Genomic DNA, 27,832 nt, shown 5'->3' with positions numbered 1-27,832 from the left:
CTCAGCCCCTTTCTAAACGCGGGTCGGAGTGCCACGCCGAGCTCGCTGGCGTCGCGGAAAAGCAGGCAGGAAGGCAGGCGCGGCGGCGGCGCCTCCACCGCCCTTCGCCAAGCCGTGCGCCCTGGCACCAAGGCGCGCGCCACGGCGGCTCCAAAGGGCGCAAGCGAGCCAAGCGCAGCCGGAGCCTCCTGGGAGAGAGGGGGAAAAAAAAGGCAAGGAGCCCTTTCTTGCCCCGGCGGGCCTCGAGGTGCCTTTCTTTGATTGGCTGAGGCGCATGTTGGAGAGGAGGCGCGCGCAGGGGACCCCTCCGCCGCGCGCCCAACTTTGCCCCCGCCGCCGACTTTGGTCGCCGTCGGGCGGGAACCCCGCGGAGCACAACAGCCACCTGCGCGCTCGGGGCTCTTGTGGGAGGAGAACGCGAGCGGGAGAGAGAAGCGAGGAGGCTGGGAAGGGGGCGGAGAGGAGGGAAAAAGCCGGGTGCGGCGCATGCGCCGTGCGCTGCCCCGGGCCTGCCGCGGCCGCAGTCACTTCCTGCCCTTGCGCCCATCCGGCTCCGGGGTCGCGTCGCGGGGCCGCTTGGGCGGGACAGGCGACGGCGAGTTCGCGTCGGGGCGCGGCGACAACAGCGCGCTGCCCTTCCCCGCCGAGCCCCGCATCGTCGGCGGTGGCAGGGTCCCCCGCGCCCGCCTCCGCGGAGCCTCCTCTCCGGGCGCCCTGCTCGCTGTCACCTGCTGCCTGCGCCTCCTCGGAGCAGCCCAGGGGCTCCTTCTTCCTTCCTCCCTCTCCGCCTCCCGCGCGCGTCCCGCCGGCCGGTGGCGGGCAGGCGAAGAGGGGCTTCGCTCACGCCCAGCCGCTGCCCGCCCGGCAGGCACCCCACGCGCCTCGCTCGGGCCGGGCTGGCGTCTCCCGCAGGAGCCTTTCCCGTAAGTGTGCTGAAACTCGCCTCTCCCTCCGTCACGGGCACCCTTGCCCGCCGCGGAAAACACGAAGGAGATGCGTGTTGGTTTGGCTGGCGTGTGGGTGTACGCGCGCGTGCCCGCTCCCTCCCCTCGCGCGCCGATGCTGGGTTGTGTGAAGCGGGTGACCCGTGTGACAGGTGGCCCCGGAAGAGCGCGCGAGGAGTTGGTAACCTGGGAGGAGGTGGTGTGTTCGGGGGAGAGGGAACTTGTGTGGAGAGGGATGAGTGCCAGAGAGGGAGAGGTGTGTGTGTGTGTGTTTGGGAATGTGGGTTCTGCATTGGAATGCTTGTTGTTGTTGTTGTTGTTTTGTTCCTGCATCGGTGATGGAAAGGCTAGTGATGGGGTGGGTGGCCAGGTCGTAATGGTTGGCATGGTCTGGGTTGGCATTCCTGTGTGTGGCATGGATCAGCCCAGCGCCAGATTTAGGGCAGTGTCGGGCGGTTCCACATCACAGGGTGCTGAGTCGAAGGATGATGATGATGATGATAATATCTTATATTTATGTGGGTCCCTACTGAGACGATTGGTTAAAAAGCAAACGTGCCAAATTGAGTTATTGTCAATTTTTAAAAATATAGTTACTGAAAATTCAAAAAGTACATGATTATATGTACACTAAACATTGTGAGATGTAAGTAAAGGAGAGAAAAGGAAAAAGAGAAACAGAACCTGTGTAGAAGGGAAAATAAAGGGGAGAAGGGGGGAAACCCCAGTATTCTTACAAATACTGTAATAGGTTAGGATCTGGTGAAGTACAATGACAACCTTTTAAAGTATACAGTTTTCCCCTCCCCTTTATGAATTATTGTCAAATTAACATTTGGGGTGTGTGTGTACCAAATTTCATCCTCACAGTGCCATATTACCCAGGGGCAAAATTAGGCATTACCTCACAAGGGTCAAAGACCCAGTTTGGCACTGCCCCTCACGCACATTTGTGGGCGCTGGTGTTCGAAACTCCCACTGTTCCAGGCACATTTTGTGACAGGAAATTTTACCAACGCGAGCAGTTTTTGAGCTGTGGGCGCAGTACTGCGCCTAAGATTTCAGATTTAAACTGTGGAGTGGAAAGAAAGGAAGACCTTTTCCTGCCTCCCCACTTCCAGCTACTCTCTGAAGACTGGAGAAGAAATCCAGAATACTAGGGGGGTAGGCAGGGAAAGGACTAGACCATGTGAAAAATATAATATTTTAGCTGCTGTTCATTCATTTTCAGCTTTGTATTGTTCTTAGGTTTAAGTTTAGCTCCTAGCTTTCACATCTCAGTTTCTAACACTGGTGTGTAAACACACACACACACACACACAGAGAGAGAGAGAGGGAGGGGGGCTGGGAGCCTCAGTAGCACCCCTCTATGCTTCACCCAGGGCAAAAAACCTGGCTAGCTCTTGCATACCCACGACACTGTATTACCAAAGTCCGCCCCTGGATAGTCATGACTTTTCACAAGGGGACAATCTGGGGATTTGGCCAAGGATAGTGGGCCAGTACATTGCCCCCTCTTCCCCATCTGCCAGCCTGCAACGTCTCTTGCCATAGGGCCAAAAGATTGATCCTACATATCCTCCAGCAACAGGATATTTACAGGTGTAGCATTGCTGACTTCTGTGGCGCTGATCTCCTTTGCATCATCACATGTTCGAAGCTACGTGCACAGGACACATCTTATTTTGGTTTATATTTGACAGCTGGAGGGCAAGGGAGTGCCTAGCTCAGGAATAGGTTTGGATCAAGTTCTTGATCCCTCATTTATGGTGAATGTGAGATTGGGGTGGGGGAACTGCATGGTTTGACTTGTCAGGTAAGAAGGGACTGGTATTGACTCCTCAGTTGCAGTAGACCGTATGTGGTCATTTGTCTGGCTTTACACAGCGGGATTGATTCCTGACAATAAAAATAGGTTTATTATTTACTTATGGCATTTATATACTGCTTAATTGTTTCCATTTATAAGCAGTGTACATAAAAACAGTCCACAGAAAGAGAGACAGCAAAATGAGTTCTGTAGATAGTTCTAAAATTGTCTGGCTTAAGTTGTCAAGGGAGTGTTTTGCTGCATATATGGAGAGGGAGGGAGACAGGAGGTGTCAAGAGGTAGGATGACTTTTTTGATGGAGATATTTGTGCAGAGAAATGTGCATTTTCAAATATAGTTGTGGTTGCCAACAATTAAACACATTTTTCAGCCCATGGGGAAGCAATAGGTGCTGGTGAAAAGTGATAGAAATAGTATTCTGGGATGTCATGTTATTGTGACTAGGTACATTTGACATATTACATGTTATAATGCATATCTGGTTTAAGGAGCCGTTTGGTGCCTAGCTAACACTGGTCCACATGCACTGCATACAGACATGGAAATGAGATAGTCTTTGTCAAGGACAGAAAGTTTGATCATTTATTTAGATGCTGATGCTGCAATCCTACATATTCTTTTTTTGGAAGTGAGTCCCTTGGGGGGGGGGGAGAGACTTACCATTGAGTAAACATGCTTGGATTGAGTTGTGTGTAGGTCTTGCCATGATTTGTCTTCTTTGGCGATCACTCATAGCCGAGTAAGATTGTCTTCCATGAATATGGTCTTAACAGTGTGTCCGTAGGTGACTGTGGAAGCCAATTCTGGATCCACACATCCTTCCACAGTGGGGACATAGGTTTCCGGGCAGGAGTTGATGACGTTGAGGATTTGCCAAGCGTGCCTTCCTCTTATCACATTTCTCCCTTTCATTTTGAGTTCGAGTGTCTTCAAACTCCATGACTCCTTTAGCAGAGGCCAGTTGGAGCACTCGCAGGCCAGTGTTTTCCAGCTGTCGGTGTTTATACTACATTTTTTAAAGATTTGCCTTGAGAGCATCTTTGAACCTATTGTTCATCGACATTACGCTTTCCATTGTTATGTTGGGAATAGAGTAAGAGCTGGTATAACTGGACAACATAGTACCAGTACTTTTCCTTTGAATGGGAAGTAAATGTGTTAAGGCATGGCCTGCAATGGTTACTCCTGAAGGATCTCTTGTGGTTCACGATTATTAAACCAATTTATAGACCGCTTCAAAACATAAAGCCATCAATGTGGTGTGTGTACACGTAGAAACAGAATTAAATGTTATGCTGTTATGAAGGAGCAAGCATCATATACTTTTTTGCAAACAGTTGAACCATTTTAGAGAATGACATTTTGTAGTGCTCTTAACTCCTTCAATTGCAGCATGAGGGAACCTGCCCAAAGTTCTGCACTTCTATGTATGTAGCCTCAAATGTGTGTGAGGCTGCAAAGGAGATCAGTGGCTTAGAAGCTGGCAGTGATGTGACAGGATGCATGCAATTTGAAATCTGTATTGGAGGATATTTAGGAAGAAGTTGCATAAAAAATACTGGATTGGTAAATGCACTCCATAAACTCGTATATATACTTTACTCTAAAGTAGTGTATTTCTGAAGTCTTTTAAACTCACTGCTATTCCCCATCCTCCAGTTTTGATTGGATGCTGGTGGAGTGCTGAAAACCGCCCTTTTTTTGGGTAGGCCATCATCTGTCGTTCTGTCAATTATTTCATTCCGATAAATAAAATCCTTTGTGAATGTCAGTTCGCATTACAAAATGTTTGTAAATAGGGCTGAGTGAAAATGTTATTTTGGTTACTCTGGTGTGCATTTTATAGGCTTCTAACGCACAGCTGAAAGAATTCAGGAGACTTATTCTCCCTTTTGGATTAAAATCCAAGTCAAGACAGTAATTGCTGTCCCAGAGCCCTTTTCCAGCTGGAAGGTAGCAAATAGCCATGGGGAAAGAGAAGAAAAGAGATTCCCAAAAAGAGTTCCAGCAGTTCTTTTCAGGAAGACTACATTTCCCAGAGACTACTGCACTGGAGAAACTTTCCCCCTTTACACATCCCATAGGTATTTGCTGTTCTTGGAGCAGTATACCTGGCTAACCAGCCAGGTAACTACGTATATGCCCTGCTTCATCACAGGGTGGTTCAAACATAACGGGGGGTTAGAGAGAAGGAATAAGTAGGGTTGGGGATTGAGGTGGGACAAAAGGTATTTGGGGGTTTACAGAGCTTGGATCAGCTAATTTGAATTAGCACTGAAAAGGAGTGAAGAACTTTCCTGATTTGGGAGGGAATGACTTGCCTCTTTTCCAAGCCCATTTGATGCAACTTAAGCTGCCTCTGATTGCAATAGCTATTTCTAAAACAAAATTTATCCATGTATCCATGTCATAACAATGGCGGAGTTGAGAAGATTTCGTTTTTTCATATGTAGAATTGCTCTTTGTATATATGTTCAATATTCACCACTCATTCTTAGATCAGCGGTTTTTACAGGGAAGTCATGTAACACTGCAGAACCTTATTTTCCTTGGTAAATGATAGAAAATTTGCTTATTTTAGCAGAAACGAGCTACTAGATGTAGAAGGAAAGTAGGGCGTTGATGTAGAAAATGCCTCTAAGGGACAAGTGTTGTCAGACTGACCACCATCACCATGGCTGCTGTGAACCAGGTAATAGTGCTTTAGTAATCTACCTTTCTTAAAAAAGAAATAAATGCAGTAAGATAGCCTATATTATGCTGCCGTAATGGAATTAGGACATCTTCAAATATTGTTATATTGCCAGTATTTTAAAAATAGTTGGGTTTTGATGGAGTACTTCTTACATCTGTATTTCTTTCTTGTAGGCTGGGTTGAGGGAGAAGGCAGGGAATAAACATTTTTGGAAACTATGTTTCCAAGGCCTGCAAAACAAAATTTATTCAGCATACAAATAGCTTGATATAAATATATACAAATATTCTGATGTTGGCATGTTGCTGTAATAACCACATGAGCTTAAAAAAATGGCTTGTAACCTAAAAACACTTGAAACGAGAAAATGAAGAGAAATGTACACATTAGTACGTGCTTCAACTTAAGATAGGGTACCTACTAACCTACTTACCTGAGCTTGAGTAGGCATGTATAAAAACATTTTAATTGACTATATGTACTGCCACATAAATAGAGGTCTGCTTCTATGTATATTTAAGAAATACTTCTAATAAGTGCAAATGGCAAGTACCATCTTAAGATGGAGAAAAGTGTGTTCCCCCTTTTCTCTCATATAGTTGGAGTGTCTTTTTAAATTGATCCTTGGTGTAATGCATATGGGACATGGGTGGCGCTGTGGGTTAAACCACAGAGCCTAGGACTTGCCGATTGGAAGGTCAGCGGTTCAGATACCGGCGACGGGGTGAGCTCCCGTTGCTCGGTCCCTGCTCCTGCCAACCTAGCAGTTTGAAAGCACGTCAAAGTGCAAGTAGATAAATAGGTACCGCTCTAGCGGGAAGGTAAACGGCATTTCCGTGCGCTGCTCTGGTTCGCCAGAAGTGGCTTAGTTATGCTGGCCACATGACCCGGAAGCTGTACGCCGGCTCCCTTGGCCAATAAAGCGAGATGAGCTCCGCAACCTGAGAGTCAGCCACGACTGGACCTAATGGTCAGGGGTCCCTTTACCTTTACATATACTGTATGTATCATCTAAAAACAAAGGGTTTTATCCTATTAAGTCACACTTGGAGTAAACTTTTGAAACAAATGGATTTTAATAATTTAAGCCCATTAATATCAACTCATGACTTAAGTGGGTACAACCCAAAGAAAGTAAGTTGCTTCAGAATAGGGTTGTTACCTATATAGAATTAATTGATCAGATGATTACTTGACTATACCGTATATGGCTAATCATCTCAGATTTCTTTAATTGGGTGACATGTCTGTTAGGAATCTTTACAAATAAAAAGCTGTGATTGAAATAAATGTTCTTCCAAAGATGCCCAGTTGCGTCTTGACTGGCTCAACAGAGTTAACAAACACTAGCATAATTCATTACTTAAATTGAGATTAATGCAACTGAGCAGCAAACATAATCCTAATATGAATATAGGTACATGAGTGTAGGAATTGCTAGACAACATTGGTAAAACCTTATGGCAATTATTTCTAGCAATTACGTGTATTTTATCTTTCAGAAATGTTATTTGTCATTTCTAGTGGTAACTGCTTTCTAGATAAGCTGTATGTATACAGTGGAACCTCAGTTCCCGAATGCCTCTGTTGTAGTACGTTTCAGTTCTCGAACGCTGAAAACCCGGAAGTAAATGCTTCCGTTTTCAAAGGTTTTTTGGAACCTGAACCTGCGACGCGGCTTCCGCTGAGGGCAAGAAGCTCTTGCAACCAATGGGAAGTCGCGCCTCGGTTTTCGAACGTTTCGGAAGCTGAACGCGCTTCCAGAATGGATTTCGTTCAAGAACCTAGGTTCCACTGTATCTCTATTTGTGTGTGAATATGCTTTTTTGAGCTTAACTGAGACAGTCACAGTTGTTTTGGAAATAGCAATAAAAAACCTACATATTTGTCATTTTTGATGTCCAGACTATATTGCAATGTTTTAATAGAAATTTAATAGAACAGCCTCAGTGCAGTTAACATTTATGTGTGGACATGTACCTTAAGCTCTTTTTTTTACTATTTATTGTGACTATTTTGCAGTGCATATACTGGAACCTGGAGATCATCCTTTATTGCAGCAGCCTCTTCAGACATCAAAATCTGGCATTCAGCAAATTATTGAATGTTTTCGATCAGGTACGAGTAGGTTCTTTTTTATATATTATTTTGCCTTGAAGGTTTGGAATGCTTCAGTGGTGATGTAAATAACATCTAATGAACAATCTAAAATCATTATTTCACGTTTTAAGAAAAATGGCGCTCTTGGATTTTCATGGATTTGATTTTGGGTTGTATCCAACATTAGTCATATTCACAGTAGAACCACTGGGTTGTAACCAACAAAATAATTGCACATGCAAGCCTACTTCTGCAGGTAATATGGAACCTCTTCTCTCCCTCCTCCACCTCCAAAATCTGCTCTGGGGGTTCCCCCCAACTCTCTGGAGCAGTTTTAGGGGTGAGGGTGGAAGGAGAAAGAAGTAAAGTTATCTTGTGCCCATGCAAGTTAGTTCATGTTCACACTGATATCCTTGGATACAACCCACTGAAATTACAGTGGTACCTCGGATTACATACGCTTCAGGTTACATACGCTTCAGGTTACATACGCTTCAGGTTACAAACTCCGCTAACCCAGAAATAGTGCTTCAGGTTAAGAACTTTGCTGCAGGATGAGAATAGAAATCGTGCTCTGGTGGCGTGGCGGCAGCAGGAGGCCCCATTAGCTAAAGTGGTGCTTCAGGTTAAGAACAGTTTCAGGTTAAGAACGGACCTCTGGAACGAATTAAGTACTTAACCCGAGGTACCACGGTAATGCACATGACATTAATTTTGGTGGGTTGGCGCTGAGGAAAGTTCAGCTGGATGCTACCCAATGTTTTAAGAATTGCTTGTTTTAATTATGGTATTGATATTTGATTGTAAGTATACCACCCTGGGTTTCTACTTTAAGATGAGTGCATGGAGAATTTCTAAATGAATAAATAGGTCTAACCAAGATTCGCCGACTCTACTATTCTATTACCAACAGTAAGTAGTCAGTCAAACGCTTCTGGTACTCCCCGGCCTTTGCTGGTATCCTGCGGTGAATGTTGATCAGACAGAGTGTTGTTTTTGTTGTCACTTCATCTTTTTAAATGTTCTTCTGTTGTAATGTTCTTTGGTTGTACAGCCATACCTTGGTTTTCGAACAGCTTAGTTCTCGAACGTTTTGGCTCCCGAATGCCACAAACTCAGAAGTGACTGTTCTGGTTTGCGAACTATTTTTGGAAGCTGAACATCCGATGGGGCTTCCGTGGCTTGTGATTGGCTGCAGGAACTTCCTGCAACCAATCAGAATCCGCACTTTGGTTTCTTAACGTTTTGTAAATCGAACGGACTTCATTCGACTTCCAAGGTACGACTTTACTGTATACATCGTAGCTGAGACTGTAGCATTTCAAATTTTGAAAACTCCTTTGGGAAACTGTACACCATAAATTATGTATTTACAATAGCAGTGCAGTTCTGAGATATGCAGTAAACTTTTTTTTATCATGGCTTTTGCTGGCAATGGGTGACAGCTGTTATGAGATAAAAATGATGTTTGATTGTTTATTTTACTGTATAATAATTATGTATGATATTCTTATTGACTGCCTTGAGATGCCCGTATAAGAAGCATTTAAATATTTTAATAAAATATAAATAAATAAATTTAGGTACGGAAAACTGGTAACTATAAATCTACTCTAACGTTAATTTGCCACTCCATTTGTAAAATCATCTAAATTAGTGGCTTTTGCCATATCTTTTAGTAAATTGCATATGCTTATTTTGTGTTGTAGGGAAGAAGCATTTCTTTGCCCTGTCTGCAGAAATTTGGAATTTCTCCTTTGTGGCCTTAGAAATTTCGGGCTTAGGTTGAATGTTGAGGGAAGTTTTTAATGTATGACATTTTAATGTATTTTTAATCTTTGTTGGAAGCCACTCAGAGTGGCTGGGGAAAACCAGCCAGATGGGTGGGGTACAAATAATAAATTATGGTGATGATTATGATTATGATTATGATTATTACAATTTTCCAATGTGGTCTTGTTGCTTTCTGAAAAAAGGAGTAAGGATTCAAGGTTGGTGTTGTCAGGCAGGACTGGAGTATATTATTTCTATTTAGATGGTCTTTTCAAGTTAGGATAGCGATTGAATGGATCTATGTGTTGCTAACTATAGTCATTTATGGGAGCGGGTGGTGCTGTGGTCTAAACCACTGAGCCTCTTGGGCTTGCTGATCGGAAGGTCAGTGGTTCGAATCCACGCGACAGGGTGAGCTCCTGTTGCTCTGTCCCAGCTCCTGCCAACCTAGCAGTCCGAAAGCACGCCAGTGCAAGTAGATAAATAGGTACCGCTGTGGCGAGAAGGTAAACAGCATTTCCCTGCACTCTGGTTTCTGTCACGGTGTTCTGTTGCGCCAGAAGCGGTTTAGTCACACTGGCCACATAACCTGGAAAGCTGTCTGTGGACAAATGATGGCTCCCTCGGCCTGAAAGCGAGATGAGCACCGCAACCCCATAGTTGCCTTCGACTGGACCTAACCGTCCAGGGGTCCTTTACCTTTACCTAGTCATTTAAGGTGTTTTTTTTAGGTGTTTATTGTTTTATGCTACTTGTTTTTCTACCTTTTAGTGTTTTAATTGTTAGCCGTTTTTATCTTCACTGTTTTATATTAATTCCTTTCATATGTAAACCTAAGTGATAATTTAGTTGCAAGGCAATATAGAAATACCCAGAATAAAATAATAATACTGTGTTCAAAATGGTTGGTAAGACAGTACTGGACTTCTATAAGTTTCTATCCAGCCCCTGCCTCCTTCCAGTTAGAATAATTATACTGTACCAGGTAATGGCCAGGTAATGAAAGCTATAAAGAAGCAGCAGCAATCTATCTATCATCTATCTATCTATCTATCTATCTAATCATCATCATCTAAGTTCAAACATCACTCATGTGCTAAGCATGGGTCGAGCTTCCTAACAATCAAGCAAACAGTGATTTAGAACTGTTCTTTCTTTTCATTATCAGTCTATTAAAAACTTCTGAATTTAGCTGTATCTGGGTTCCAGAAGAGGAGCAGAAAACTATGTTTGGTATCTTAATTCAGACATTAAGCCAAGCTGTGTTTTCTCAAACATGTTTCCTGGCTACTTAGAATCAATTTAGATAACGTAAAACAAGAACAACACAGTTAAGCTTTACAGAACATACTTTGGAATTATATCTGAAATAAACCTTAGAAAAAGGAAATACTAGTAGAGAAAAATGAAAAAAGTAAAGTAACAGGCGATTCCATGGAAATACCCACCCATTTTTCATTTTCATATATAGTTTACATGTTGTATATCATTTTAAAGATAATTTTCCATAGTTTCATGATCTGGCAACAGTTTTTCAAAATGGCAGTGGACATGTGACAACCAGAAGCATGACATGCAAGATGACACAGAATTCCTTGTAAATCTAATTTAAATGGCAAGTCAGCTCCATGGTCTGACATTTCTATGTTCTCGGGTGTTTACTTAGTGCACCAGCACTGTCAAGTAGCAGCAGCAATAATTTATGGGACTACAAATGGCTTTTTTGCTCAGGTGTTTGACATAAGAGAAATAGAAGTGCTTTGAAAAGGAACTCTGAAACTTTTATATAAAAGGGATGCAGTGTGGACCCAAGTTTCTCTTTAGCTTTTAGGATATTTTACCAGGTCACACCTGATCAATCTGGATACCTGATCGTGTGCTAGGCAAATAAACTTTTGAAAATGGAAATAATGTTCCATATACCAAGCATGTTGTTGGGTGATCCCTTCAAACACCAAAATAACAGTTTTGCACAGAATTGCAGCCTCATTCTATTGCCCATTTAGTACCATTTTAACTATTATATTTGCCTGTGAAAATAGTATAAGTATTGTACAGTCGTGCTATTGTATGATCCTTGCTTTTGAAACCGTAGTTTTTATCAGTATACTAAGTAAAATAGGCTAAGCTGAAAACAAGCAATCTTTTTGTTCGTTTGTTTTTACTTCCTCATTAATGTCTTACTAAGGCTTTCTGAGAAGTGGCATTAAAATTAATTCAGTAGATGTTTTAATATTAAAAAAAATTGTGTTTTGGGGAGAAATGGACTTTGATTTTATATAACTTACATCTGAAAGAAATAACCCTAGTGAAAAATATACAATTTTGCAGTATTGGAGTAATAAAGGTAAAGGACCCATGGATGGTTCAGTCCAGTCAAAGGCAACTATGGGGTTGCGGCGCTCATCTCACTTTCAGGCTAAGGGAGCCGGTGTTTGTCCACATACAGCTTCCCGAGTCATGTGGCCAGCATGACTACACCACTTCTGGTGCAATGGGACACCATGACAAGTGCCAAAGTGCATGGAAATGCCGTTTACCTTCCCACCACAGCGCTACCTATTTATTTACTTGCACTGGTGTGCTTTAGACGTGCTAGGTTGGCAGGAGCTGGGACAGAGCAACGGGAGTAATAGGAATAATAGGCTGTTAGTAGCATCAGTTGGATCTCTACACTGATATCGTTTCATGTTGAGAGAGGCATACCCACATTCACACTTTTAAACAGAACTTTACAGCATCTTGAAGTCCAGATTTGGTTAAAAAAGAGAGAGAGAGAAATATAGATAAGAATACATCATAGAAAATATCATTCATTATTCAGTAACTAGATGTTGAAGGGTTTGAAATAAATTACTCAAGATTACCGGTAGTTTGTGTTCAAGGGTCTAACTGATTTCCGTCTGGCTTTGGCCTGTTTTTGAGTCACTCAATTGGATGATTTATGCTGGGATATTGTTAGGAATCATCTAATTATTTTCGTGATGGGCCTCTAAACAGCTTTAAATACCATCAACAATGGGCTGTCTCTCTGGACCAGGACATTCCAGAGGTTTGGACCCAGAAGGTGGTGTTTGATGATTTCCGTTCCATCTTATAGTTTTGTCTTTGAAGTTCCCATGCTATTTAACATTCACATGAAGCTGCTGAAAGAAGTCATTTGAGGAGGTTTGGATCAAAGTGTTGTCCCATAGTTCCACCCCTTTATTCTACCTGCTCCGGTCAAAATGCCCCAGTAGAACTGACTTGGGATGGATAGCACAGTCGCTGAAAGAACCAAGTTAGGGGATTTTCCTGAACTTGGTGCTAGTTATATTGAGTCTGGTGGCTATGAGTGACTTTTAGTAGGGCCAAAGCTGGTGAACCAGTCCAAGCTATTTAATCTAAATAAAACAAATCTCCCGTTAAATGTGCTCTCTTCACATCCAGACTATATAGTGCACTCTACAGCTGCCTTTATAGATTATTTGGAAATTTCAACTGCTTCAGAATGCAAGCACTAGTTTGTTTATGTGAGCCATTGTTTAGGGCACACCACAAACTCTATCAGGATGGATTTGATTTAAATCAAATTGATTTAAATCACAATTTAAATCACTAGTCAGTAAGACTTGATTTAAATCATTTTTTTTACGGAAGGACACATTCTTGCTGGTAAAATTTTAATATTTACAACCAGATGACGCTTTTATTTCTGGAATAATAAATTTTCAGAGTAGTTTTTACAGTTATATCAAAAATTAATGATTTGGTTATACTATTAGAAATGCATAGACCGATAATTATGAAATTATTGTGAGGTTTAGTAAGTTGACTGTTTATATTTGGAAAACTTTTCTGCTGTACTTTATTGGAAGGAGAAAAACAATCATTTCCTTAATAACAATTTAACTAAAACAATAACATTATAGCATATGTATCCATGTTGGTTAAACTTTTTTTTTTTATTTAAAAAAAACTTAGACTGAGTTTTAGCACACATGAAATACTCAAAACAAATCCTTATTTCCTGCTGAATAGACTTTGGAATATAATGTAACTTAAATAGAAAACTACCTTTAGAAAGATTTTTCCTCCAAAAGCATTTTATTTTTCAAATCCAATTTAAATCAAAAAAATCTGATTTAAATTTTAAAAATCTGATTTTTTAAAATAAAAAAAAAATCATTGAGTTTTATCCACCCTGTGCTGTACCATTGGTATTCAGGCTCAGTTTAAAGTACTCATGTTGACCTTTAAAGTCCTAAACAGGCTGTTTGAGGGACCACTTGTACCCATACTAAACTGCCCTGGCCTTAAGATTGGCCCCTGAGATCACAAGGAACCAGTTTTAATTCTGGAGTCAACTAAAAGTATAAAAGACTATTAGCATAAATACCTAGCTAGAGAGCCAGTGTGGTGTAGTGGTTAAGAGCGGTAGTCACGTAATCTGGTGAACCGGGTTCGCGTCTCCGTTCCTCCACATGCAGCTGCTGGGTGACCTTGGGCCAGTCACACTTCTTTGAAGTCTCTCAGCCCCACTCACCTCACAGAGTGTTTGTTGTGGGGGAAGAAGGGAAAGGAGAATGTTAGCCGCTTTGAGACTCCTTAAAGGGAGTGAAAGGCGGGGTATCAAATCCAAACTCTTCTTCTGGCTAGGCATGCACTTTGTGCTGCACAAAACTGATCATTCTGCAGCCCCTTCACAATCCACCTGTAGGGACTCCCCCCCCCCCCCGGCCAAGTTTGTCAGTGACTACTAACCAGTTACTGGCAACCAGTCATTTCTGAGCACAATTCAGAGTGTTGGTGCTGACCTTTAAAGCCCTAAACGGTCTTGACCCAGTATACCTGAAGGAGTGTCTCCACCCCCATCGTTCAGCCCAGACTCTGAGATCCAGCGCCGAGGGCCTTCTGGCGGCTCCCTCCCTGTGAGAAGTGAGGTTACAGGGAACCAGGCAGAGGGCCTTTTTCGTCGTGGTGCCCACCCTGTGGAATGCCCTCCCATCAGAAATAAACAACTATATGACTTTTAGAAGACATCTGAAGGCAGACCTGTTTAGGGAAGTTTTTAATGTTTAATGCTATACAGTAGTAACTCGGGTTAAGAACTTACTGTATTTTTCACTCCATAAGACGCACCAGACCACAAGACGCACCTAGTTTTTGGAGGAGGAAAACAAGAAAAAAAATATTCTGAATCTCAGAAGCCAGAACAGCAAGAGGGATCGCTGCGCAGTGAAAGCAGCAATCCCTCTTGCTGTTCTGGCTTCTGTGATAGTTGTGCAGACTGCATTCGCTTCATAAGATGCACACACATTTCCCCTTACTTTTTAGGAGGGAAAGAGTGAGTCTTATAGAGCAAAAAATACGGTAATTCATTCCGGAGGTCCGTTCTTAACCTGAAACTGTTCTTAACCTGAGACACCACTTTAGTTAATGGGGCCTCCTACTTCTGCTGCGCCACCGCCACACGATTTCTGTTCTCATCCTGAAGCAAAGTTCTTAACCCGAGGTACTATTTCTGGGTTAGTGGAGTCTGTAACCTGAAGCGTCTGTAATCCGAGGTACCACTGTATTGCGTTTTTAATATTCAGTTGGGAGCCGCCCAGAGTGGCTGGGGAAACCCAGCCAGATGGGTGGTGTATAAATAAATAAATTATTAAAATTATTATTATTATTATTGACCACCATGCAAGCCCTCTAGCGGCCCAAGGGGCCAAAAACTAAGTACTTAAGGGTTGCTACCTTGTACACACTTACATGCGAGTAAGTCTCATGGAACTCAGTGGGGTAAGTATGGGTAGGTATGTGTAACATTCAACCATTAGTCTTACTTATGTCTGTGGGAAAGATGTTGGCGTTTGATTAATTTCCCCATAAACATAATTGAACATTTAAAGTACTTACCTTCACCTGGATCCTGCCTCGAATGCACCTAGTAGTAACTTTTTATACGTTTCTTTTTATATGTTTCAGGAACTAAGCAACTTAAACATATTTTGCTGAAAGATGTGGACACCATCTTCGAATGTAAATTATGCCGCAGCCTCTTCAGGGGACTACCGAATTTAATAACCCACAAGAAGTTCTACTGTCCTCCAAGTCTCCGGATGGATGACAGTAAGTTTTGTTCTCTCAAGTCTCTTGTTCAACATACAGTTGTACCTTGGAAGTCGAACAGATTCTGTTCCGGAAGTCCATTTGACTTCCAAAACCTTCGGAAACCAAAGTGCGGCTTCTGATTGGCTGTAGGAAGCTCCTGCAGCCAATCGGAAGCCGCAGAAGTCTGATAACCCACAAACATAGCAAGAGCTCTGCTGGATCAGGCTAAAGGCCAGTCTTATCCAGCGCTCTGTTCTCCCAGTGGCGAAGCAGATGCCTTTGGGAAACATGCAAGCAGGAGATGAGGAGCAAGCAACAGAGGATGAGGAGAGGATGCTTAACCTTTTCCACATATCTAAATTCCTTGTCTAAATTGCTACCTGAGTCCGTTTATCCTGGCAGAGGGGGAAACAGAAGTACAGTGGTACCTTGGGTTACAGACACTTCAGATTATAATAATAATAATAATAATAATAATTTATTATTTATACCCCGCCCATCTGGCTGGGTTTCCCCAGCCACTCTGGGCGTCTTCCAAAAGAATATTAAAATACTGTGATACATCAAACATTAAAAGCTTCCCTGAGCAGGGCTGCCTTCAGATGTCTTCTAAAAGTCTGGTAGTTGTTGTTCTCTTTGACATCTGGTGGGAGGGTGTTCCACAAGGAGGGCGCCACTACCGAGAAGGCCCTTTGCCTGGTTCCCTGTAACTTGGCTTCTCGCAGTGAGGGAACCGCCAGAAGGCCCTCGGTGCTGGACCTCAGTGTCCGGGTAGAACGATGGGGGTGGAGACGCTCCTTCAGGTATACTGGCGCTTCAGGTTACAGACTCCGCTAACCCAGAAATAGTGCCTCGGGTTAAGAACTATACCTCAGGATGAGAACAGAAATTGCACAGCGGTGGCACAGTGACAGCGGGAGGCCCCATTAGCTAAAGTGGTACCTCAGGTTGAGAACAGTTTCAGCTTAAGAACAGACCTCTGGAATGAATTAAGTTCTTAACCTGAGGTACCACTGTATCACTGTACTGTATACAACACTTAATGTCTCACATCATATGTAACTAATCCACAACCTGAAAAAGAGACAATGCATGTTGTAAACCAAGAAAATCTATAATAAAAGAGTGACACCTGTGAAATAATATAATGTAAACATTGTGTTTTGTTTTTTTTTAATCTACAGACTCTCCTGATGTAAATGATAAGCAGAGCCAAGCCATAAGCGATCTCCTGGAAGCTATGTATCCTAGAGTGGACAAGCAAGACTATATAATCCGTTTGGAACCTATAGAGACAAACCAGAATGCTGTCTTTCAATATGTTTCAAAGGCGGATAGCACAGTTGAGAACATTGAGATGAATGTCACCACCGAACCAGCTCCTGTAGCAGAAATGCCAGAACCTACCGCAGAACCTCCTAAAGCGGTTCCTAGTCCCTCACAGGAAGAAACGGTGGAGATTCCTGTGGCTGCTGCTGCTAGCAAGGTATTATTGACTCCAGAAGAACCGTCTCTGTCCTCGAAGCCTCAGCTGCAATGCGATAAACCAGATTTGGGTCACCAGTTAATTTGCTGCCTCTGTAAAAAAGAATTTCATTCCAGACGCAGTGTACGCCGGCATATTAGAAAAGTACACAAGAAGAAGATGGAGGAACTGAAGAAATTTATTGAAATTAAGAGGCGGCCAAATCAGACATCTGGAAGGGGGCGCAATAAGAACATTCTTGTAACATTGGGTAGGAGCTGTCCTGTATGCTATAAATCCTTTGCTACAAAAGCCAATGTAAGGAGGCATTTTGATGAAGTTCATAGGGGATTGAGGAGGGATTCCATCACTCCTGACATAGCTACAAAGCCTGGGGAACCTTTGTCCTTGGAATCGGCTAAAAAATCTGTTAAGACCCGAAAACAAAAGTCCCTTAAGGCTGAATACAACTTAACCACCTGCAAATGCCTCTTGTGCAAGAGGAAATACAGTTCGCAGGTAATGCTTAAAAGGCATATGCAGATTGTTCACAAGATAACCCTTTCGGCAAAAAATGCTAAAAGAGAGAAGAAGCCCAATAACGCAGTTAGCACAGAAGTAAAAGAGAAAACGGAACCTGCAGAACCTGCGGAATCAGTGCCTCCCATCATCAGCTCCCCGCAGAATGAAACAAAGGGAACAAATCATTCGAATGAAAGGAAGAATGCATCTTCATCGACTGAGAAAAAGAATGCCTTGTCATCCGCCGAACGAAAGAATGCATCATCTGCTGAACGAAGGAATGCATCATCTGCTGAACGGAAAAATGCGTCATCTGCTGAACGGAAGAATGCATCATCCGCTGAACGGAAGAATGCGTCATCTGCTGAACGGAAGAATGCATCGTCCGCTGAACGAAAGAATGCGTCGTCCGCTGAACGAAAGAATGCGTCGTCCGCTGAACGAAAGAATGCATCGTCCGCTGAACGGAAGAATGCATCGTCCACTGAACGAAAGAATGCATCGTCCACTGAACGAAAGAATGCATCGTCCGCTGAACGAAAGAATGTATCATCCGCTGAACGAAAGAATGCATCATCTGCTGAACGGAAGAATGCATCTTCTTCCACTGAAAGGAAGAACGCACCACCCACAAAGAAAAATAAAGTTAAGCCGAGCTCTGAAAATTCTAAGTCAAGTAATCAGTCCATTGCAAGTGGTCTCCGAAAGCCCAGGAAGCCGAGACTTTCCGTTGGCTTTGACTTTAAAAAGCTTTACTGCAAACTCTGCAAACGCCAATTTACGTCCAAGCAAAATCTAACGAAGCACATCGAGTTGCACACGGACGGAAATAACATTTTTGTGAAATTCTACCGGTGCCCGCTCTGCCCTTACGAAACCCGCCGGAAGCGCGACGTGATCAGACATATAACCGTCGTGCACAAAAAGTCTTCGCGCTACCTTGGCAAGATAACGGCGAGCTTAGAAATCAGAGCGGTGAAAAAACCCATTGACTGCGTTTTAAACAAGGTGACGAGAAGAGGCGCTCCGAGGGATGAAGGTAAGCAAAATGGCGCAAAGCCGGATGTCACCTCTAACTCGCCGAGCAAGAAGTACGAAGGGGCTGATGTGGGCATTGAAGTGAAAGTCACAAAGAATTTCTCTCTGCACAGATGCAATAAATGCGGGAAAGCGTTTGCCAAAAAGACTTTCCTAGAGCATCACAAGAAGACTCATAAGGCAAATGCATCCCCTTCGCCTGAAGAAAACAATACAACCAAAGGCAGAAGCACGAGATCTAAAGCTCTTGTCTGCTGAGGAACAACTAGTGCCTTGCAAAACGTTTGCCTGAATTTTCCACTGGTGTTTCTAGCTCAGACTCTTACGCTGTAGAACATAAAAAGAATATTGCATTTATTCTCCTCAGCCACGTATTTATAGGATTCAAGATGAATTTGTCTTTGTTCAAGAAAGTGAAGCTAGCACAGTTGTACATGGTCGGTTCCTGAAAGTTTAATAATATTCTGTAACAAGTTGTTTGGGGCATAATGTTTAGCGGTAGGGACCGTAGTTCCAAAGGTTTTTTTAAATTAACTTTGCACTTCGTTGGTACTGACCAGGTAGAGGAAAGCCTTTGATGGGCTTCAAATAGCCTGTTAGTGCTGTGTTTCCCTGTGGTTTTAGTCCGTTAGCAAATATTTCTGGCATATAGAGTTTTTGCATAAATGCTAGCATACTTAAGATGAGCATAAATTTAGGGTATATAGCTCTATATAGCTCTATAGTTTAGAGTCAACACTTTTGCGTTAAAATTCCGTTTCTCTGTTTGACACAAGATGTCCATTCCTCTTAGAGAAACTAAAATCTCAGTTTTTTCCTGAGCTAGAATTTTGGCACCTGGACCTTTGTAGCTAGCATTTTAACCATAACGTTTGTTTCCACATACCCTGTTTAGACACCTGTGGGTGGGGATATTGGATATTCTACAGTTCAGTGGCAATTTTACATGACATACAAAACAACAGTCTTAACTAGCTTCAGTTGAAATGTTGTTGGGCAACCAACCACCAAGGAGATAATAGTTTGGTGGGTTTTTTTAATTACTACTTTATACGAAAGATTATTAATCTCTAACAGATGTTTATTAAGAGTATATCTATGTTGATAATTCAGATCCAAAGTTCCCATTAGGTGAAGGTATCTTTCCAGAGTTAAACCACTTGGGGATTCTGGTTTTAATGTGAAAAGGTTATATGTAGACAAGCTTCCAGATATTTGGGAGCCACCCTCAGGTTGCTGGGGGGAAGTTGGTGGTTTTTTCGTTTTGTCTTTTAAAGGCTAAATAATAAAGATATGGGTTATTCTTACCAAAACCACAGTCAGCTTATTGGACACAGAAAGTGCTTCTGGCTTTTGTGTGGAAAATGTTCATGCTGCCTACAAGTAATGCCCCCTTTTTTAAAGTTGGCTAAATATTATATTGATATATGTATTTCTCCTTAACATGAGATGATGTGTGGTAAAATTTGGAATTAGAACCACTAATATCTTGAAATAGTTCTATGAGAGGAAATATTTTTATAAGCTATTTTCTTAGTAAATGTATTGATTGTTCCTAAAAGGTAACGTCTTGTCTGAGTTTTTCAAGAGTGATTAAACTCCATTAAAAATAGCCCTTTGAATTAATAGCCAGCTTTCTTATTTCATGTGTGCAGTAGTGCTGGTAACAGAAAAATGAACATTTTAAAAGGGAAATTTTGCAAACCATTTTTGAAGCCCTATTCTTTTTAAGGACGTTATCAACTTGGAGCATGCGTTCCAGACTTGGCCCTTACTTAATTCTAATTTTGCTGAACAGATTTTACGTCCATTGTGATATACTACTAAGCAAACACTTGTTGTGTGATGTACTTTAAAAATATTTTTTTACAGATGAATGTATATGAGCAGTTTCTTAGCGTAATTTGAATGAACTGCAATTTGAATCATAATATTTTTTAGCATTGGCGCTAATTTCAATTCATGGTTCAATACTTTTCTGGGAGTATTAAGTTTGACTGTACTGAACTTGCTGCAAAAAAAAAAATGTATAGTAATTTTGCATGGTTAGCATATTGGTCAGTCTTTCATATGGAAGTTTACAAGTGACCCACATTCCCCTATTTTAATTGTTGTTGTTTTTTTAAAAAAGATTATACACAAGCACTTTAATAGATGCAGTTTAAAATTTTAGTTATTTTTTAAAACACAGTACACTAATGTTCATGTGAAGATAGTAGATGGGTTTTGTAGACAATTCATATACAACCATAGTTCCTTAAATATTGTTTAAACGGAAGATAGTGGAAGGACTTTTTTTCTTTCTTTCTTTTTGCCCACAAGATGTTGAATGACCACTGTAGATGGCACTTGACTTTCACTGTAAAGTTTATGAAATTCTTGCTTCCTGTCTTATTTTATAATCGATTCTATAGCAAAACATTAGCATACCTACCATTATGAATTTTTTGGCAGGTTTCTGCGCTTTCTTAATTTTTAGAAAATGTTTAGTGATTTGTGTCAAATTGCCATAGTTTAAAAGATGATGGGTTAGATCCAGAGGACCTGTGAACAGGATCCCGCTCACAGGACCCTCCTACTGGAGGAAGGCTAATGAAGCCATTTTCACTGATTCCTCCTTCTCCCACCTCCAGAGCAGTGTGAGGTGTGACATGGAGGGCTAGAGAGGAAAGAGGAAGTGGCAAAAACCACCTCGCTTCACCTTCCTCCCGTAAGAGCTTCTGCTGGTTCTTGGTCCCTTCTGTTCACGGAAGGGACTCTCTCTGGATCCAACCCGATGTACAAATGAAGAAATGCCATTTTTAAAATATTGGTCGACTCCCTTGCTTAGGGAATGCCTTGTGTCCATATATACTTTTTTGTATAAAATATATCTAAAAATGTTGATCATAAATAAAAAAAAATATTCTTTTATGGATAGGTAAGTGTTTGGCCTTTTAGGGCTTTGCACTTAAAAAAAAAAAAACTGTGAATGGGAAATAGACTGTAACTGTTGCTGGAAATGTTCTATGTTTGAATACACTTGCTTCTTGGAGAAATGTACTTTATTTGGAAATAAAGCAGACTGGAAGTTATTTGAGGTAAATGTACTCGAATGTTTGTACTTGATTTTATTAGTTGAATTTGTGCGTGTTTACAACTCTGAGAATAATATGGGTTATGTTAGCCTTTATCTCAGTGCCCAGGTACTTTTGGGGCTAGGGACGCAGGTGGCGCTGTGGTCTAAACCACTGAGCCTTTTGGGCTTGCTGATCGGAAGGTCGGCGGTTTGAATCCCCGAAATGGAGTGAGCTCCCGTTGCTCTGTCCCAGCTCCTGCCAACCTAGCAGTTCAAGAGCATACCAGTTCAAGTAGATAAATAGGTACCGTTGTGGCGGGAAGGTAAACGGCGTTTCCGTGCGTTCTGGTTTCTGTCACAGTGTTCTGTTGCGCCAGAAGCAATTTAGTCATGCTGGCCACATGACCCGGAAAGCTGTATGTGGACAAACGCCGGCTCCCTCGGCCTGAAAGCAAGATGAGCACTGCAACCCCATAGTTGCCTTTGACTGGACTTAACCGTCCAGGGGTCCTTTACCTTTTACCTTTTTACTCTTGGGTCTGATGGGGAGACAACAAGAGAGCAGAAGGTTAGGGATGCTTGGAGAAGGAGGGGGCGGACTGGATTGCTTGACTGCGCAAGGGAAACGGTCAAAATAGGGTGTGTTTTTTTACTTTGATTTGAATAGTTGAGTGAACAGAAGTGATTTTTTTGCGCCAAGTAAATGGTGCTTCTACCTGTAACCTTCAGTAGAAAGCATCCTTCATTGCGGCTTACCATACTCAGTTCGGTCTGTTGCTACATCCAGAAAACTCACCTTGACCAACTCAGTTCAGTGGTGGGTTCCTGGGTCAAACTTACCTTTTCTAAGATACAGCCAAACTCCCATCAACCTAGTCAGCAATTATTTAATGATTCCCCTGACCATTTGCTCTTTCACATTCACTGCTTCTTGAACTTCACCCAATCAGTAAAGTTAATGCACGGGTGATCACTGACTTCTCTCGAGGAAACTGCAAGAGAACCTTAGACAACCACTTGCATAATGATTACAGGTAAGTAACCTGTTTTTAGCTGGAGTGGGCCATGTGTAAAGAGAGCATTATGGTCCCATCATCTGAGTGTTGATACAGTGATATTTGTGTGTGTGTGTTCACTCTGATGAAAGCCATATAAGCTAGTTTTCTGATCTCAAATGATTGGGCAATCCAGGCCATTGCAGAATGGCAAGTTTTAAAAACAGTTTTCAAGTCTGTTAACTGACTTCTGGAAGCTGTTACTAAATTTCCTCCAGGTCGATTAATCAAGTGCTGGCAGAAAGAAATGTTGGGGAAATAAATACATATAAGCGGTGCTTTTTTTGCTTTTAAAAAATGTTTAAGGGTGCTCTCATTTTCCTTTAGGGGTATGCGTCGCACCCCCACCGCCCACCCACCCCTGGAAAAAACCACTGCATATAAATACACTAAGAAAATGACAGGTCACATTACAGATTTTTCAGAGCTATCTATGTTGGTGCAATTTAGAATTCCTGGATCTCAAGAGCCAAGTCTGGGACAAGTATTCTTTGATGAGAAGACCCCAGCAGAGATTAAAAATCACAATACATGGAGCAAAGTAAAGCATGGAAATGTCTGCTGTTAGACCTTTAAAATATGCCATTTCAGGTGAGTTCCAAAGCTTCCTTCTTCACTAGCATAGAAAAAAGACCATGTTTGGTAAGCTAAAAATGGTTTACTTAGAAACTCTCCAAAGGTCATATTCATGTTCTTTTGCATACATTGTTCAGAAAAAGTTGCACAGGCAGTAAAACTTAGTTTACTTACAAAGTATAATAATAATAATTTATTATTTGTACCCCGCCCATCTGGCTGGGTTTCCCCAGCCACTCTGGGCGGCTTCCACAGAAACCAAAATACACTAAAATATCACACATTAAAAACTTCCCTGAACAGTAGTGCAAGTTCCTAAATTATTGGTATAGGAACTCAAGGGTGGCTTGCGGTCTCAGGTGGAGCAACCAGCTCAAGCCTCTTCACACATTGAAATTGAGGGGGAACAATAGGATAGATTACCTATTCCCCCCCCCAAGGTAAGGGAAGTGGACATAGCTAAGTCTGGCAGGACAGCTTACTCTATGGTTTTAACCCTTTCATGCATTAATTAGACTTAAGCATGTTGGTTATATGAGGCTCTTTATCCCACAGTCTATAAACACCATTATTTTAGAGTGGCTGAAGCACCCAACAAACAAACTGTAATTGCTTTGCTCTCCCTCCACCCAATCTCTAGGGCATGTAGATTTCCAAAGACATAGAATCATAGCATTGGAAGGAACAAAAGGGTCATCTAGTCCAACCCCCTGCAATGCAAATATTTCTGATCACTGGACTCCAGAAATCCTGCCCTAGTCATCCCCAATTGTTTTGTTTACTTTGTTTCTTTGTTATTGTTTCCACATAAGCATCTTATCCTCACATTTCACGTATGACTGCTTCACTACTAGAAAGATTATTACATGTGTAGGTTCCTGTCTGTGGCACCAAAGACACTCTGAATCAGGGCCTTTCAGATGTCTTAGGTCAGGGGTCAGCAAACTTTTTCAGCAGGGGGCCAGTCCACTGTCCCTCAGACCTTGTGGGGGGGCCAGACTATATATATCTTTTTTGGGGGGGAAATAAACCTATGCCCCACAAATAACCCAGAGATGCATTTTAAATAAAAGGACACATTCTACTCATGTAAAAACACGCTGATTGCCGGACTGTCCGCGGACCGGATTTAGAAGGCGATTGGGCTGGATCCAGCCCCCGGGCCTTGGTTTGCCTACCTATTCCTTATATAGGAATAACTAGCTGGCTTCAATTAATGATGTTTCAGAAGGGTCGTTGTAGGATGTGGATTCTAAAAAGGGATGCAGGTGGTGCTGTGGTCTAAACCACTGAGCCTCTTGGGCTTGATGATCGTAAGGTCAACAACTTGAATCTGCACAACAGTGGTGAGCTCCCGTTGCTGTGTCCCAGCTTCTGCAACCTAGCAGTTAGAAAGCACACCAGTTAAGTAGATAAATAGGTACCGCTGTGGCGGGACGCTAAATGGCTTTTGCGTGCGCTCTGCGATTTAGTCATGCTGGCCACATGACCTGGAAAGCTGTCTATGGACAAAATGCTGGCTGCCTCAGCCTGAAAAGCGAGATGAGCGCCACACCCCATAGTCGCTTTTGACTGGACTTTACTGTCCAGGGGTCCTTTACCTTACCTAAAAAGTCACGATGCGGATCTGGGAAGTATAATTAAAGAGGACAAGATTTTATAGCATGTATAATCTACTCAGTTCATTATAGTCATGCTACTGAGTATTAAAATACGTTCCCACACTACAACAGAATTCAGCTTTCCCCCCTCTTTTCAGCGGTCCTCAACACTCAGTAAACCAGTGCAAGCAATCTGGACCATTCCTGGATTTTAGGACCTTTTGCAGAGCTGGTCCTCTTCAGCAAATAGGCTTAGCAATGTTCGATGATAATGTGATGTCAACAATTCTGAACATATTTCTTGTGGTGTGCATCTTCCCCCAGGTTGCAGCACACACTTGTGAAAGATATATTTGGATCAAAGCCCACGTAAATAAAATAAGACTTGACTCTTAGGCTTGGATGTGCAAATACAACCCTGAGTTTGTTGCTAGTGGATAGATAGGCGAGTAAAAACTGCTTCCCTTTGTTTGTCTGTTTCAACAGTTATTACATTATCCAGTGAATAGATGGCAGCATCTCACAATACTTTGCTCTATCTTAACATTTTGTTGAAAAGTGGGGGATGTCAGTAGGCAGTAGTACATAGGATTATAGTTGTGGTGGACTATGTGTGTGTTTTAAGGAGGGCATATAGTAGTCACAAAAGCTTATGTTAGCTGCTTCAGTCTGTGGTGAATGAATGAGGCCCTGATTGAACGAGGCTTGCTGTTTTCTGTACACAGTTCACAGCTTTCTAAATTTGTGATGCTTTTCTATGAACAGATGGGCTAGTTCATTGCGACGTGCTAAAGGTTTTATTGATTAGTGTTGCGGCTTCAGTCCTGCCCCTTCACTTTTTTTTATAAGGTGTCCAGATCTCTTTCTCGCACTCATTGTGAGTAGGCCCAATACTATGGTTTTGCTTCAAGTATGAGTCACCTTTTTTAAAAAAAGGAGCGGAATGGCTCTTAATGACCTGGGGTCTTTTTGCTGTCTCTGGGATGTGTTGCCCCTCAGAGTTTGAGAACGGGACAGGAACAGCTAGAGGCAATCTGAGTTTGAAAGGTGCGAGAAAGCGCCTTGTCAGTTTTAAACTGGAGTTAGCCAAAACTGCTCTTGAGTCTTGGGTAGGAAGGCTGCATCCATTGCTTTTGGGGAATCTGGTGCAGGATCAGTGCCTTTTCTGCCCGTTCTAATAACCCTTGCTTTCACTCTGACTGTTATAGTTCGCGCGCACACAATCTACAGCCATCTCAGCTCATAAAACAACTGACCAACCCTGCGATTTAGAAAGCGTTCTATATAGCCTATATTCACCAGACATAGAAAAATGCCCTAGGACATTGCGGTCCCAGTCACATCACCACCTTTCCCTGTGCAGAGGCTATGGCTAAGGTGCAAATGAACAAACTTGACAAGACAACTATATGGGATAAAAATAGTTGCAACTTTATTGATTTCAGATGTTGGTGGACTTCGGCTAAGGCGTTGGGTATCCATTTCAACCTCCTGCCAGAGGGCTGAATTTTTTTACAGGGTTCTGCCAAGGATTGTAGCCTCACCAAGATGCCAATCTACAGAGGTGGCCATCCCCAGGTCACTGTGGGAAACTCTATGGCCTGTTTGCCCCACACTTGGCTTTTGGACAGAGACTTCCACCTAGACCCCTCTAATGGAGTACCATGAGTATGCACCTATTCTTTGGTCTGGGTGATGCACTAATTCACCCAAGTCCTTGATGACTCCACGAGTCAGCTTTTCAGTGTAGCCAGTGGACCAGAGTGGAAGCATTCATTTCATGCTCTGCCAGCAAGGCTCTAGCCCTTCAGGTGCCCATGATTGGGCAGTTTGAATTAGTGTATTTGGCAGGCAATCCTGCCCTGCAATGTGGTTCACTGCATGGACTAATTTGCTAGAGCTCAAACCACAGTATTGAATGGCTGTGATTTTCCTCCATCCCTCACAACGCTTTCTTTGGAATATTTATGTGTGTTATGGTTGCAGGAACCTTATGGGCACGTATTGGATAGTGTCCATCATGTCACTAGCGTCTAGTTACACCACCCTCCCTTTCTAGGTAAAGATAAAGGGACCCCTGATCATTAGGTCCAGTCGTGACCAACTCTGGGGTGGCAGCGCTCATCTCGCTTTATTGGCCGAGGGAGCCGGCGTACAGTTTCCGGGTCATGTGGCCAGCATGACTAAGCCACTTCTGGTGCACCAGAGCAGCACACAGAAACGCCGTTTACCTTCCCGCTGGAGCGGTACCTATTTACTTGCACTTTGATGTGCTATCGAACTGCTAGGTTGGCAGGAGCAGGGACCGAGCAACGGGAGCGCACCCTGTCGTGGGGATTCGAACCAGCAACCTTCTGATTGGCAAGTCCTAGGCTCTGTGGTTTAACCCACAGCGCCACCCGCGTCCCATCCTCCCTTTCTACACGTGTGCTATTTTATGCGTCTTCTTCAAAGCTTGGTTTAAATTTTTTAAAATTACACCTATTGTGCCACTTGAGACGAACCCACAGTAATATCCTGTCTCCACTGCAATGCCCCTGTTGTTTCATGGGTCTTTTCTATTTTTCAAATTGGTATCCTTTCTTCATTTAAGATGTTTGCGAATAAAGTTTGCTACATGTATGTGTAAGAAGAACTTTAGTATAGGCAGTAAAACCCAGCAATGCCAAAATTCAAATGCTTCATACCTTTTGATGAATGAAACCGAGGTGGCAAGGGAGAGTAGCGTGCCAATGATCAGAGGCGAGGAAAGAGGCTGAAACTGCCAAGATTCACCAAGGATCATGCTATTACCAACAGAATACCTTTCATTAAAGGGGCCCGTTGAGGAATTGAAAACATGTTTGTAAAGATGTAAACAGGGCGATGGGAAGAGGTTACGTAAATAGTATCTTCAGGGGTTGATGAAATGGCAATTCAGGAGTGAGCAGGATGAAGGGAGGGAGGGTCAGGTAATTGGAATGAGCTGGGGGAGATAAGAGGAGCAACAGTCTAGGGGTTGGGACGCTGAATGTAATATTTGGCTTTGATACATCCGTAGCCTAGAAAGAAATGGCAGGTGCAGCTCCTCAAACTATTGCATATTGCGAC

The 27,832-nt window shown here is 42.6% G+C and overlaps 1 protein-coding gene across 2 annotated transcripts; it reads left to right on the top strand.

The window, feature by feature from the left end:
- Positions 1-589: 589 nt before the first annotated feature.
- ZNF800 (zinc finger protein 800) lies at positions 590-21,541 on the top strand. 2 transcript variants are annotated; one of them, XM_081211558.1, is made up of 5 exons: positions 590-923; positions 5,360-5,467; positions 7,493-7,588; positions 15,302-15,445; positions 16,612-21,541. In XM_081211558.1, exons 2-5 carry the CDS (start codon positions 5,407-5,409, stop codon positions 18,708-18,710), a joined length of 2,400 nt encoding a protein of 799 aa, XP_081067684.1. In that variant the 5' UTR covers positions 590-923; positions 5,360-5,406; the 3' UTR covers positions 18,711-21,541. The 2 variants fall into 2 exon arrangements, with proteins under 2 accessions (XP_081067684.1, XP_081067683.1); XM_081211557.1 differs by having other exon boundaries at positions 5,357-5,467.
- The last annotated feature ends 6,291 nt before the right edge of the window (positions 21,542-27,832 follow it).

This window comes from Podarcis bocagei (genome assembly GCF_964188305.1).
Source record: "Podarcis bocagei genome assembly, chromosome: 10".
Lineage (NCBI taxonomy): Eukaryota > Metazoa > Chordata > Lepidosauria > Squamata > Lacertidae > Podarcis > Podarcis bocagei.
Note: the sequence above shows the minus strand (reverse complement) of the source record. Positions and strands in the feature narration are given on the sequence as shown.

Excerpts from the sequence above, each read along its gene's own strand:
- ZNF800 (XM_081211558.1), top strand. The coding sequence starts at position 5,407 with ATGCCTCTAAGGGACAAGTGTTGTCAGACTGACCACCATCACCATGGC. Across the intron at positions 7,589-15,301 it reads TATTGAATGTTTTCGATCAG|GAACTAAGCAACTTAAACAT; the intron begins GTACGAGTAGGT and ends TATATGTTTCAG. Across the intron at positions 15,446-16,611 it reads AAGTCTCCGGATGGATGACA|ACTCTCCTGATGTAAATGAT; the intron begins GTAAGTTTTGTT and ends TTTAATCTACAG.